At 40.3% G+C, this 15,775-nt stretch overlaps 1 protein-coding gene across 6 annotated transcripts in view; it reads left to right on the forward strand.

Annotated features, from left to right (window-relative positions):
• The window catches only part of tenm4 (teneurin transmembrane protein 4), a 143,007-nt gene that overhangs the window by 35,788 nt on the left and 91,444 nt on the right, over positions 1-15,775 (forward strand). For 4 of the 6 annotated variants that reach the window (XM_078243231.1, XM_078243237.1, XM_078243243.1 and 1 more), the window contains 2 exons: positions 8,686-8,935; positions 11,995-12,230. In XM_078243231.1, the coding sequence (XP_078099357.1) occupies positions 8,686-8,935; positions 11,995-12,230 (486 nt within the window). Of the gene's footprint in view, positions 1-8,685; positions 8,936-10,951; positions 11,051-11,994; positions 12,231-15,775 lie in introns of all 6 variants that reach the window. The other 2 variants (XM_078243215.1, XM_078243223.1) reach the window with 1 other exon arrangement.

The raw sequence follows: 15,775 nt of genomic DNA on the forward strand, positions 1-15,775 counted from the left end.
TTTCATACCTCATTTGGTGTTGTCGGTGAAAGTGAGTGCCTGGATGTTCTGAACAATAGCAGGTTTTTTCTCCTCCAGTTAGTGGTGATGGTGAGCTTATATTCGGATAGAGAAGGCCCCCTTATTCCCATAGCTCCCACTCTAAGAGCCAGTCGAGAGCTTAGCGTTATATCCACCTTGTGTTGTTTGTGGTACCTGTTACCTCTCAGATGCGTCCAGGAAAGACAGCTAGTATTCCCGCATGGCTCTTCCCTTCAGACTTTTCTAATGGTGTAGGAAACAGCAGGGCCAGCAGAGAGAGGCAGCTTCAGGGAGCCAGGAGACAGTGCAGCTTCACTGCCTTCATGACAAATTCTATTTGTATTTTTATAGACAAATGCTACTCAACTGGAAATTTTGCTCCTGTGATTAGCCATAGGGTTTGTAGCAGTGAGCAAGATTTAATGATTTATCTGAGCGCTGGATAGCTTTTGATTAATTCTGTATCGAATGGCTCACACCTCAGTGCATTGACTGTCTGTGGCATGTCATGTCATATCATTTTATTTCATCAGGTTTGACCATCGGTGTTATCCACTGTCCTCGTTCAGAAATAGACCGTCTCCCTGGACACTGCACAGAGTGGCAAATTAAGTCGGAACCCAGTGTTCCTCCATGTGTAACCAAATATAGCAAAAATTAAGCCACAGAATTTTTTTTAATTGTATTTATTTATTTAACAGGAACAATGCTCATTAATCAACAGCAAAGCAACTGTGAATGAGCCAGATTTAGCTCAGCAGGCTAATGTTCATCTGTTGTCCCTGGCCGGTTTGAAAATGGCAACCTAAAGAAAAAAAAAATTACAATAAAATGGCAGTACAGTCAATACATAAAATCAACATACACAGACCAACATAAAAAAAAACAACACACAACAACAAGTAACAAACACAACACATCATCATACAACAAGCAACATGACAAAACAAATCTGCAGGCAGGCAGCAGTCTAAAGGGCCGGACACACTGGCACACTTTAGTGTCCGGCCCGATAATCGGCCGTTGGACAGTCTGGCGAGGTCGGTGACTCGAGTCTGTTCGGTGTGTTCCGTGCCGTCGTCCGTCCGAGGGGCTGTCGGCCTTCATTTTGGCCGATTTGACATATCAGACTCAAATGACCCATCTGATTGGTGGAGTGCTAACCCGGAAACAGGGAAAGGAATGAGCGTGACTAGAGTCTCTCAAACTCTGACGAAAATCTTTTAAACTGACCTTTGTTGATCTGAAATGAAGACAGATTCAGCAACTGCACGGCCTATTTCTCGCTTAAAATGTTTTCAGAAACCCAACTGCCCAACTGCCTTTTCTGCTGATGTTTGACCGTCGGCTCTGTTTGTCTGGGCCATAATGTGCATATATTTACTTCTCTTCTCTGTATTGGCAACATATTTCAGTCTTTAGATGCTGTTACAGAGAACGCTGACTGACCAAAAGCACTTCTTCGAGTGGGAATGATACAGTCCCTTCTTGTGGTACCTCTGGTAACCTGAGAGCCTGCTCTCTGAACAACAAATGTTTTCAGTGGTGGTGGGAGCAGTGTTGTGTAAGATCTTATAAACTGGACAAAGGTTACTCTATTTAATTAGGTTTTCCCAACTAAAAAGTGTGTCTATTTAAAATGTGACAGCTGTGATAACGGTTGGGTAACTTTTAGAGTACATTTATATAGAGTTTCAAGTGGTTTCCTTGTGGATTTGTCAGCCTGAGCAAAGCTAGTCAAACGATAAGTAAAATGTGAGATAATCATGGCATTCATATACATAATAGCAGTTCCAAAGCTTTAAATGGTTTCCGCATAGTATTTCCCATACATAGGTTCTACTTGGGCGCCCCGCTCAGGTAGATAAAATCCGATTTACATTTTTTTTCTCCATTCAACGGTGTATTTTTTACAACGCACAAAGACCAGCGGCCTCCAGCCCCTCTCCCTCGTGAAGTCGCACGTTGCGAATTTTAGCAGAATACGGAAAGCAGCAGAAAGGCAGAACTGAGTACATTTTAATATCTATTTATTGCAAGTAATATTGCATATTTTACCCATATCGTGCAGCCCCAATAACTACTGAAATTGTGTCAGATGCAGCATAGTGTCGCAGTATTTTCATCTGTATCATCGTTTAGTCCAATTTGTTTCATATGTAAATAGTTAGGCTATTCTTTCTAAATTATCGGTTAATGTTATGTAGTCATTGTTTTCATTAAAATAGTTCATAAACCTTCACTAGTTATTCACTGAACCCAGCCATCACGCGCCGCACCGTCACATCCTGCGTCACCCACCACCACAAGTGAATTCTCAACCTGTGGGAAACACTGGTAGGTATCAACTAATGTAGGTATTTTGAAGGTTCGGAATATTGCTATATATCAAACTTCACATTTCGGTCGTCGGTTCAATCCCCAGACCAACAGGATAAAAATACCTGGGTGGGGAAAGTGTCCCTCCCTCATTACCACCACTGAGGTGCCAAACCCAAAACCACTCCAGCGGAGCTGCTCAGTGGCCAGCAGATCAGACTGTGGTTGTACTGGGCAGCTTCCAGGTGTGAATGTGTAACTGTGTGAATGTGATCACAAAAGAGAGGCCTCTCAGTGAACCGTCCCTAAATAAATAAAGGTTAAAAAAAAACTGACATTTGACATAGCTTACATTGATTGCTCCTTACAACTTAAGTGCTGCATACGTACTGTACAACAGCTGCCATCTGGTAGCTAAGTATCCAATAAAATATGAATACAGTAAAATAAAGGCTGGTCCTTTACATATAGATGTACTGCTTGTTTCCATGACTACTGTTGCTGATTTTAGTTAGGCAGGACAGCTGATGTGGAGGATGACATCTGCAGGAGTACTTCTCAGTGGTAAAGTGGCATCATTACTGACAAGTCAAATACTGACAAAAATGTATTCCCAGAAACAGGGTTGTCTTCTCATTAACTCATGCTAGTTGTGTAACTCAGACAGTTGGCGTTCACTGAAATCACTGACACAAGAAAATGTACTCCTCATATAAAAGTTTAAACATTCTTAAGCATTCATGGCTGTACATTCTACATTTTGATTGAAATAGCTGAATTGGCCAAGTACAGTAGAGTACTACACACCTGTATCAGTAAGAGATGTATGGCCATCCCATGGATGAATCAGACTAATTATCAGATTTATGACATTTTGAATTATTTATTTCATGGGCTTTGTTGATTTGCATCACCTTTGGATATAACGTGATACATCCATCGGTACTCCATGCTCTGACCATTTTTTGAAATGTCTGGTTGTTAACAAAGTTAACAATTACTTCTTAAAATCCTGGATTCTAACTCCTCAACCAAAAGAAAGGGGCGTGTTCCTCAATCCATTTTTGTTTGTTTGAAACATCCTGCCATGTTTTGTTTTCGCGAACACCTTATTTGATACCTCACAAGTGGGACAGTTTGTCTCCCAGCCCTTATACCGCCTTACCATTAGACAGACATTGGTGTTATCTCTCATGGTGGGGGGTGGAGTTGTCTGGCTAATGAAGTGGATTTGCCTTAATTACTTGTCTAGAATAGTGTCAGGAGGCCTTAACCAGTGCATACATCTGTTAGGAAGAAAAATGAAAAGCCCACATTCTCCGACTGAATGGATATCTTTTGGCTTCTGTTTTGAATGCCATGTGAAAGTTTGGCTATTGTAGCAAAGTCCTCCTTCTCTGTCTCTCCGATAACAAATGAATCTCCCTTTCTTGCCAATTTCGTTGTGCAAAGCAGGTCAATAGAGAACCATTTATTTTGTCTGTCCTTTGGATAGTAGTGAATAATTGTTGCTGAATCAACACATCTGTGGGGGTTGTGTTGCTCTGCGCTTTGTCTCGTATTAACTCGCTTCTCGTCTTACTGTTCATCTCCACAAGAATCACCGTGACTACTTACCTGGCTGTTAGGGGGTTGTTGGTGGGACAAGGGGAAACATGCATACAGTCAAGTAGTGAATTTAAACCACAATGCGGTGCTTTTCCAGTTCTCTTTCTGTAGAACATGTTCTACATTGCATTGCAATGGTGATGGCTTACTGTATATGCAAATAAGTAGGCCAGTTTACAGCAGCAACACTGCAGGCTGTAGCATTCTGAAAGCACTGCATGTGTAAAATTAGCTTAGTACTTCACAATAGTGCATGGTTACTGACAAATTATAAAGCATCTGTACTCTTATTTTCATTTCAAAAGTAACTAATACAAGTAAATATACAAACTTATGCAGTTCTGCAAATAGCAGAACTGTATTAAAACTTGACTCAATCCAGGCACATTTGAAAACTTTATTTAAATGTGGATTGGATTATAATCTAATATGTATAGAGCATTATGTTACCTCAGCCTGCAAAGCAATTCATTTACATGTTAAAATAACCAGAGGAGTCTACAAGTTTGACTTTTCATACGTTTTCAATATGTCATCTTGCTGATACATCCAGTTTAATAATCTAGTTTCAATTTAGAATGAATACAAATTATTTGATACATTCTCAAATGAAATATATAAACAACTAGTTCCAGTTGTGGTGCTTTACGAGGCAGGGAGTGGACAAAATAACAGAAACACTTAACAGTATATTGATAGCCCACACAGCGGACTTGCAATAAATAGTACTTTTTGTAAAGCTTACAGTTTAAAACAATATATATAATAATAATAATAATAATAATAATAATAATAATGTATACTTTATTAATCCCGCAAGGGGAAATTACAATGTTTTCACTCTGTTGTTATTACACACATGGTCTGAATTATACACACATTCTCAGTACCAGTACCTAAACATGCACTAATGGAGAGATGTCAGAGTGAGGGAGCTGCCCATGGAAAGGCGCCCCGAGCAGTTGGGGGTTCGGTGCCTTGCTCAAGAGCACCTTGGCAGTGCCCAGGAGGTGAACTGGCACCTCTCCAGCTACCAGTCCACCATATATGTGTCTCTCTCTCTCTCTCTCTCTCTCTCTCTCTCTCTCTCTATCTATCTATCTATCTATCTATCTATATATATATATATATATATATATGTGTGTGTGTGTGTGTGTGTGTATATAGATTCATTTCTGTGGTAATTTTGTAAGGCTGTTACACAAGTCTTAAAATATATATTGCGAGAATGGTGTTACCATGTGTTTGAAAAATGAATCAATTGTTGCCACACATTTGCTGGATGGTCATGGGAAGTAAAGTATTTGTTTACCGAGCAGTAAATGCATTCCAGAGCGGTGATGCATTTGTCCTTGTGATAAATTTCTCTGCGTATGTCTGTGCTGTCCCTGTATCGAATTAGCATAACCTTATTAATGGCTTTAGGGATCAGGTACATTACTGAGCAGGAGGGAGGTCATCAACAACGATGTGGTTTTACTTCACATCAGTCTATTGTTCATCAGGACTCATCAGCTAATTACCAGGGCAGCATTGTGCAAAAGTGTGCTCAGCATGGAACCATCTGTCAGTGCGACAGAGGCATGATATAGCACTCTCTCCAAAATAAAAAAGCCATTTCTGTCAGTGGTTCATCCTATAAAACATTTGAGCCAGGTTCAAAATGAAGCCTGAAATTGAAAATTAGTGTTTTCTCCTTTTTTTAAATTGCTGAGCGACTGATCCTCCATTGTTTGCACCTCTTACTGTTATAAATGTGTGTTTTAGGTGAAGCTGTCTGAAACCCACTGTCAGATTTGTGAAAGCTTTATTCCTTTTTGTGTAAAAGGCAAAAAAATTGTAGATTTCACTGTTTTTCCCCACATCAAGACCAGTGAAATCTCCCTTTATTGCATTTTCATAAAGAAAATACAGCTTTCACAAGTCTGAAACTGTTTTAAAGTGCTCATATTATGCTTTTTGGCTTTTTCCCTTTCCTTTATTGTGTTATATATCTTTTTTGTTCACGTTATAGGTTTACAAAGTGAAAAAGCCCAAAGTCCACCCCAAAGGGACTTACCATCTCCAACAGAAAACACTGTTCACAAACTGCTCCAAACAGCTCTATTGTAGTCCAGCCTTTACTTCAGAGACAAACGTGGTCACTTTGTAACACACGTTATAATGCTCGCCTAGCTGCTAGAGTGGCACGCCCTCATACTCTGCTTCTGACTGGCTAGTAGTCCTTACCTAGCTACTGTGCATGTGCGACTCCCAACAAAGATGAACAGAAGTGAGATGTCTCACTCTGTAGCTAAAACAGAGAGCTCAACACACAGGGTGAAAAGAGGAGCTGCAGCAATGTGCAGTACAACAAAAATATGGTGTTTTTTGAAAATTAAACCATGTAAACCTATTCTGATATAACCTCTAAATACAATTATGAACCTGAAAATGAGCGTAATTTGAGCACTTTAAAGAATCTTGCGCCTCTCTGGAATAATGTGGTCCTGATTTGACAAGTCTAGGTATAGTGGTTTTCGATCTGGACCTGGGCCAATGTGGTCTACATGTGAAAAAAATCAGGGTGGTCTCCCTTAATTGCATTTTCACAAATAGAATAAAGCTTTCAAAAATGTGTTACCCAAAATGTCTAACACACTTTCACAACAGTAAGAAGCTCAAAAAAAATGGAGGATCAGTCGCTTAGCAATGTAAGTTAAGCTTTCCTTAATCTATATCAACAACGTTTCATTCACGGGATAGTTCCGGTGCCGCTGGATGTCCTTCATTTTCGTCCGGATGTCCTTCACCTTCCGCTTTTTTGTGTTGGTATTCCAAACTCCGGTCGATTCGGGAAACATCCTCCGAGCTAGCATATTCATTTTTTTAAATTTTTGAGTAAAATTCTCATCACACACTTGACAGCCATTTTAATTCCAGAGCTGGCCTCCCTACATGTTCCGCCAAAACAAGTTCCTTCCCGAGGCTATTTTGCAGCGGCACCGTTGCTCTGTCCAGCGCTTAGCACCGCCCAACACGATTGTGATTGGTTTAAAGAAATGCCAATAAACCAGAGCACGTTTTTCTCCCATCCCGGAATGCTGTGTGGACTAGCCAGAACCTCCTAAGCAGCGCTGTGGAGGAAGGTCTGGCTATGCGAGACTATGCTTTCCTTAACCTTAACTGCCGGATTGGACACTGTGAATTTAAAAAGCTAACTTCAGCGTAGTCAGGAATATATGGTAACATGTGCTTGAGGAGTAAATGCAGCACACTACATTTTGGTCTTGTTTTTCCTTGCTGAGCCATTTCGTTAGCACCTAGTTACCTGAGAACACAATGGGCTCTCTTTCCACTTTCCTAAAATGCCTCAGGCACTGAAGCTTAATGCTACTTTTCTCAGTACAGCCAGTTTTGCAATCAATCTGCCTTGCCTGACACATGTTGATGGAGCAGCTCTATGTTCCTGACCTACAAAAAAATCTGAAATGACACTAAGCTTCCTGACTGCCGCAGTAGATATCGCTTTAATAAAGGCGCTGATTATACAAAATAAGCCTTCTGTGTGTCTATATTGCACACTCTCTGCTGTAAATTGGCAATTTAGTGTTGGGGATATCTGTGAAATAAAGGAGGCTTGCTGCTATAAAGAAAAGCCACTCTTTCATTGTGTGTAAAGCCAGGAGTTCATTGATTGATGAATGGCTTAACAGATGTGGAAATAAACGGATACAGAGTGCACAAGGACATTGGTCTTCTATCTTGAGGGCAGGAGAGTATCACAGTATCATAGTGCATATAGGACTACTAGTTACAATCTGTTTATATATACTTCATAGCTAATAGTTCCAAATCCTCTGATGTAAAGTGACAACTGAGCTGGTAACAGATCTAAAAAAAGAAACGAACCAAAGTTGCTAACAGCTCTGGAACAGTATCTGATCACTGTAATCACTTCTAATAAGGATGGACCACTGCAAATGCGATAATGACATGCATTGCATAAATGCAGATTGTTAGCAAAACAAGTAACTAATGGTGTTACTTGTTGGTTTCAAAACTTAGATTTGCTTCAGTTGAGCTGCAGTGGTGCTAACATTTTTTACACCAAACAGAGGGAAACAGGCTATTGTTTATTTAAAAAAAAAAAGACAATGCATGCTCAAACATTTTTCCCTGCCCAAAAAAATGTAAAAAAAAAAAAAAAAGTTTGTCTGTTTACACAGGAGCCAGTGTCCGGTCTGAGTAAACTTTCACAGGTCTCTGTGGGAGGCAGAAGGCACACTCTGATAGAGACCAGTTTGGAGAAATAATGAGCAGAAGTGGGACTTTATTTAAAAGGGGTTCGTGTAAGGGCTTTGCAGCTCTTCATTGACATTAGGCTTTAGTTTAGGTGTTAATGTATGTGCTGTTGGTGAAACTATGGCAAATAATTCATATACACACACACACAGCACGAGCTGAGGGCTACAACCTGAAGAAGGCTGTTTGTGCTGCTATGCGTGGGTTGTTACTCAGCTCTATTTTAACATGTACTCTCACAATTTCAACATGAAATAACCCTCTAAATAAAGGCTTTTTAACTTTTTCCTAGAAGAGTGCCTTGGAACTTTTGTCTTTTTTTTTTACTTTTGCGTTGCCTTCCAAATAGCACCTTCATTATTTGTTTGAAATTCAGAGCACTCCGGACCTTTTCTCCTCTATTTCTTTTTAATTCCTCTAACGTGTTTTATTTCTTCCTTCTTTTGCTTTCAGACGGAGCCTTTCAAAACCATTCTCGGCTGCGGACGCCTCCTCTACCGCTCTCCCACTCCCACTCGCCCAATCATCAGCACCATGCGGCCTCCATTAACTCCTTGAACAGGGGTAACTACACACCGCGGAGTAACCCAAGTCCTGCGCCCACAGACAGCTCTGTTCCTCCTGAGGGTCCGGCCAGTGGTCACGACTCCGGCAGCACACAGGACAACTGGCTACTCAACAGCAACATCCCCCTGGAAACCAGGTACTGGGCAACTTGTCTCCCTGACTACCGTATGTATAGAGATGTTGGCCACCCTATGCCTGAGCTTCTGCCATTGAACACAGCTTTTCATGCTGTCTGCTCCATATTAAATTGCCACAGTGCTAACAAGGAGCAAAGCAATAACATGGAAGATATCCTGCTAGGGGGCAAAGGCTTACATTTGTGATGAACAGGATTTTGTGGCAAACAAGAGAAAAGTGCTGCTTTTGGGTCTTCGTCCAATTTTAGCAATCTTAACAATGGCAGCTATTGAGTTTAAACAGCATGGTAATTATGATCATGTTGGATATGAAACAGTTCTTGCAAAATGACATCCAGGCACCCGTGAGCAGGCTTCATAGCTCCTCCACTTCAGCCCCAAGTTTTATTTATTTCATATTAATCAGTACTCAGTTCTCTAGCACATTTCTCAATAGGAGGCCCTTGTGTGAAGTACTGTAGATATGTCAAGTGTTATTGTAACAAAGGGAATATCTGTTGCATTTCTTTGGCTGGTCTTATTGCAAGGCGGTATGAAATCAAGAATAGCAAGGCATCTTATCTCAACACTCATAATGATCACATTATTCTGCTGAGATTAGAACGTTAGAAAAACTCCTCGAATAAACCCTAACTTCTCTGTGTGATCAGCCAGCCTGCTGAGCAAATTGAAATAAAAGCCATTGTGTAGCCATTTTGAGGAAGTCGTTACAGATTTTTAGGTGATTTGATTTTAAGAATTTGTTCAAAGCAATCCAATGAAAAACTTAGACCACACTGTTGTCCATATTGCATATAGTAAACACGTTGCCATAAATGAAACTGTTGTTGACGGGAGAATAGCTAATAGCTTATTTGGCATGGCTAAACACCAGCCATGAACAGAACCACTGTCTCTTCCTTTTGTTTTTGTGAGACGCTTCAGTCAACAGGAAAATGAGCATCAATTTTAGCTGGTAGAAGGGCAGTTAGTGGTATAATGAATGATTACATGTCATCCAGCTCCCAAGTTAATCCTGCACAGGTATTCCCTGTGGAGCAGGAAACAGATGGTGAGGCGAGTACGTCTGCAGCAGGCACGAGTGCCGCTCAAACCACATATGTAGTCTTTATGACTTATTGCCTTGAAAAAAAAAAAGATCAACTGCCAAAAGTTCCAATAATGAATTTGAAACCATTAGTAAAAGCCACACGGGCGCGTAAATATTTCATGTCATCTTTACTTGGTTAATAGTATTACAATGGTCCTCTCTCGTCGCCTTTGTGAAATGTAATGGCTCTGATAAATTCTGTAGGTCTTATCCTGCTCCGCCACCGGAGAGATGCCAGCAGTTGGATGGTTCTATCCAGTCTCAACATTTTCTGTAGACATTCTGCCAAGCATCCCTCTCTCTTTATTAAAAGTTGCGTTCTTCAAAAACAAGGCCTTTCTCTTGTACCACTGAACGTGTTCAGCCTGCCCATTGCATGTGGACAGTTCATTTCTCCATTGCATTGCTGCAGTATTTCCTTATGGAACAGAGCTCTCATTTTTCAAACTATCCAGTTTGAAAACTATGCAACTTCAGAAACACATTGATTTGTAATTAAAAATGTCATTAAGACGTTTTAAAAAGGTGTTTTGTCTGAAATAAGTGTTAGAAACCTTAAGGTTCTCATTTGTAAGTGATGCATTGTTTTCTTCCAATCACAACCTTAAAGGAGCCAGAATACTCTAATGTTTATCAGAGAAGAGCAAGACGCTTGCAGAGAAGGGCAGGGCTCGTACAAAACAAGGTATGGCAGTGCCCAAATGAGGGGAACCAGAGAGGTAGATGTTATTTGTCTCACACCTTCAGTTCGTAGAAATAGTTCCATAAGGGCCTTGGTTTCTTTGTCCCATGCTGTCCGTCTTGATCCCCATTTGTCAGTTGTTGTTGTTGATGTTGCTTGGTGATCACATACTGTATTGGCATTTATGTTTCTTGCACGCACATCTCACACTAGCTTCATATCCATCTTTCCACCTGTATGTAGAAACATAGCAAAGCAGACATTCCTAGAGACTTTACAGGACAACCTCATTGAGATGGACATTCTGGCGTCAGCCCGCCACGATGCCTCATACAACGACGGGTATGTTGCATGTTTGCTATCTGGCTCTCACCCTGCTGTCAGAATCTGCTTTGCCATGAAAACAATAGTGGTGCCTGCGCTATTTCTTTTCCCCATCAAACATCCTCTATTTTGAAATGTTGACATACACTTCAGTCTGTCTCCTGTAGTGCTAGAATCCTTGCTGTACTTGTCCCTTCCCTGTTTGATACAACTAACAATTTTCACTTAGTCACATTGTTGGGTTGTATTGCTTTTGATTAATGTTAAGCATGACCACTTTCAGAAAACACAAATGCCCATGTTGTCCCCTATTGCGAGAATAGGACATGAGTCAGAGATTTGTCCTGACATTTATAAATCAAAAATATGGTCGCAGTGACTTTCCACCACATACATCGTAATGTGACATTCAATCACGCTCATGTCACTGTTGCTCAGGAGCTTCTAGTAAACTTGTCAGTAAAACGGCCTTGACAACAGCGCCGCTGCCACTGACTCTCTGATGGGCCCATCATACGGCTCTTGGACATGCAGCTCTGCACATGTTTTCCGACATAGCCAGCCATGTTCTTCAAGGGAGAATAAATGTGCTCCACTCTCTGCTGCAACGTTATATAGTGCATCTCTCCTGTGGACAGCCTTGACATAGTTACTGGGAATTACTTTTCGCCACACTGGCATGAATACGTAAACAAGAGCCAGCTGCGGTCACAAGTCCTGTAAATTAGATTTAATATTGATTCACAGTTTCCACTGAGCAAAAGCCAGTATGCTTTAGTATTCTTACTAATCTAGCAGGAGCGTGACTATGGTTACAGTATTAAACGTGCTTGGAAATTACCTACCAGTGGAAGGGACTGCAGTCGGATAGACACTAACCTACACTTTTATGATGATAGATATCCCTGAGAAATAAGCGTTTTCTGTTAAGAATTAAAAAAAAATACATTTTTTTTTTCCAGACACTTCCTGTTCAAACCAGGTGGAACATCACCAATGTATTGCACAACATCACCAGGATATCCTTTGACATCCAGCACGGTGTACTCGCCCCCCCCACGCCCTCTGCCTCGAAACACCTTCTCTCGACCCGCCTTCAGCCTGAAGAAACCCTACAAGCACTGCAACTGGAAATGTGCTGCTCTCAGTGCCATCCTCATCTCAGTAACACTGCTCTTCCTGTTGGCCTACTTCATCGGTGAGTCACCTCTGGCGCTTTCTACACACCTCCAGCGAGCGCCTCTACCTACCCCCCCAGCACCACCCTTCACTTAACTGCAGACACAGGATGAGTCCATGCTCTGTTGTGTTCCCTCTATCATCCCTTTTAATCGTGTTGAATCTGCACTCTGCGTCTTATATGAGCATAGTTATATAGGGACTCATAGATTGATTCCTCGCCCGCGCACACCTCGTCCGAAATAACATTATCATTCATAGATTGGGTTGACTGAGTCTGCAGAGATGGGCAATCCAGTTTCTTGCTCATGTGAATAGGTCAGATAGGGAATGAATTAAAAAGACATCAGCAATCACACATGAAAGAATATTCATCCCATTTGATTTCTTCGATTCCCGGACCACTATATCCAGGTCCCAGCTGGGTAAGGACTATCATCTGTGATATGTGAGTTATGCTATTAAATCTGTTCTGCTCTTTTTAACTGCTGTCATTCCTGAAGGTAATGGTATTCATATCTGATGATACAGTCGTATCTCTGTGATGTATATACAAGACACCATTTCACTTGTAAACAGTCAAGAGCCAGTTGATAAGACACAAAATGAAAAACTAGAAAGGGGAGTTGAAAGTACTTAGTCAGTACAAGAGTGGATTCTGCAAGTGACTGCTGTGATGTTGTATTTTCTCCATAATTCTCAGAGATCACATGTTCAACTGTGTCCCTAACTCTGTGTTCTGACTTGGATTTTATGTTGATTTTCTTTCTGATCTGTTTAACCTTCCCGGCTATCACTTATGCTAGCTACCCAGTTCATCTTCTGTTTATTCCAAGCAAGCTGCTGCTCTGCCAGTAATACTAGTAACACTTAATGAGTCGCACAGATTATTTTTTAATTTCTTCACAAAAAGTGAAATCACTATGGTTTAATAAGTCAGTGAAAGCATAGCAAAATACACATAGAGAATATTTGTTATTATTAGGACTGCAACTAATGATTATTTTTCATTGCAGATTAATTTGTCGATATTTTCTTGATTAATCGATTTGTTTTTTGTTCTATGAAAATGGTGAAAAATATCGTTCAAAGCCCAAGATGACGTCCTCAAATGTCTTGTTTTTGTCCACAACTCAAAGATATATTCAGTTTTCAGTCACAGAGGAGAGAAGAAACCGGAAAATATTCACAATTAACAAGCTTTTTCATAAAAAATGACTCAAACCAATGAATCGATTGTCAAAATAGTTGCCGATTAATTTAATAGTTGACAACTAATCGATTCATTTATGCAGCTTTAATTAATATTAATTTTAAAAAAACTTAAAAGGATGCCATGCAGTTTATAGGTGGGCAGCAACCAACAATAACAGGAGCATACGCAGTAACAGTGCAATCATGTACAAAAGGAATGGGAAAAAGCAAGGATTGTAGGTCAAAGGTCCAGGGAAAATGTGAGGTTGGTGGGTTTTGGGGCATTTGAGGTCATAGCAACAGGTTTTAGGGTGAGGGTGAGGTAAGTGAACCACATGTTAACTGAATTAGTGCTGTGAGCTTGGCTCAGGTTGGGGACCAGGATATGATGAACAAGACCAGGGGAGGGCTAACACAAAGAATATTTTAAAGGAATGAGTGACATGGTTCAGGATAAAAGGTTCCTGTAGTGCTGTGAGGGCAGGGAAGACAGTTAAAGAATCTCAAAATGTAATGTCAAACAGGAACGTTTGAGGTCTGGATTTGAATATTGTTGAATATATGTGTTGCCTCGATTTGCAGAAAGTTCCAAGGATTTGGTGATCTACATGGAAAAAGCTAGCAGGACCTTTTTTATTCAAGTAATGAAAGTTCTGCCTGGTCCGTTGTTACAAATTCAAATAAGGATTTGATACATACTTCTGTTTAATATATATGTCCCCATATAATTGTCATATGAATGGCTTTGAATACCTCTTTAACATATAAATGGTTACACTGTTGAACTCGTCCTGGCACAGATTAAGAAATTAAAGGATGGTGAGATTGTTGTAGTTCATGTGCATGAAGTCAATGAAAGAACAGCCAGATCCTTCTGCATGGCCTTCATCAGTGAGATAAATGAATTCTTCATTAAGGACATTTGTTATAGATATCCATTATGCCGTAACAATCACAAAATCAATCGTTTCTGCCTCCCCTCGAGGCCAAACGAACTAAAATCTGATTATTCATTTTTTTTGTCACCTTAGCCATTTAAATTGTTTAATTTGGAATTCAGAACAGTGCTGGGTTAAAAGAAAAAAGAATCAGCTGGTTGCTGGTCATGGTGATTATCTACGTATCCAGCAATTTTTAATCAATGATGGTTGGTGTGAGAAAGTTCTGCTTTGGTTTGTTTTTGGCTTCAGCAGGCTGTAGAAGTCTAGATACAGTACGTGTCAACAGTTTACTGCTTTGACTTGGCCAAAAGCCAGAGAGCCCCATCAGCGTGATAGTGCTTAATCAGACTGTGTAATTATACCCCGCCAAACTCAGACCATCTCCAGATGCACCGCAAGCAAACATGTTGGAGACCAAACCTCACCCAAAGATCAGAATTTCCAATCAAGAACGAGAGCCATATTTAATTAAAAGGCTGATGAGAAAATACATTTAATTTCAAGTGCAATTAATTATTGAGGACTGTAATTGGGAACTCTGGGTGAGATGTCTAATGAACCCAATTATGCCTCATGACAGATGTTTTGACTTGCAGCATGGTTTTATTTTGTCACAGCTTTGTAGATCGGCACATTTTGAAGTGCAAAAAGGGTTGGGGGTTTAAGATGGCTCCATTTTCTCAGTAGTCACTCGCTCATTAGCATATTGTTATATGATGCTCATTTTAAGGTCATCAGTATCCTCTTGTGTTCCCGTCTATTCACCCTGGGTAACTAGCCAAGGACAATGAGGTCGGGCCCCAGAAACTTTTTCACTGCATGATCATCCAACCCAGAAAAAGCTTCTTTGCAACACATATTTTACCTGTTTGTCCGTCAGTACTGATATTACTGTTTTGCTTGGATACAATTTGTAGTTTGTGACTCTTTGTAGTTTGGCTTATTTGAAGCTAATGTGCTTGCACTTGATTCTTGCTGTTCGGAGTTTTTACTTTCATGGTTGAAAGCACTTAATTGGAAGTCGCTTTGGGTCAAAGCGTCAGCTTAATGACATGTAATGTAAAATGTAATTCATTTTCATTATCCCAATGTGATATTTTCATAATCTAGATTTCTCAACACTGATGAAAATTGAAAAGTGCTCAGTATTTATGTGTTGACAGGCAAGCTTTATTCACATATCCCAAACACAGGCGTGACTTTGTCCTGTTGTGGGAGTTGGAATGGTTGGCTGTAATTGTGATATGGTCAGGGCACAGAAAATATGGCTCTGGATTGGCTCTCCATATATATTAAAGGTATGGTGATAGGGCTGAAACTTAGAATTCATACTAGAATACACTATGGCATTTGTCTTGAGCTACACTGAACTGATTCTCAAGCTGTAAAGGCAAATCAAACAAATTAAAAACCATTATGCTTTCAAATA

The sequence above is a fragment of the Sander vitreus genome, chromosome 3, assembly GCF_031162955.1.
Source record: "Sander vitreus isolate 19-12246 chromosome 3, sanVit1, whole genome shotgun sequence".
NCBI lineage: Eukaryota > Metazoa > Chordata > Actinopteri > Perciformes > Percidae > Sander > Sander vitreus.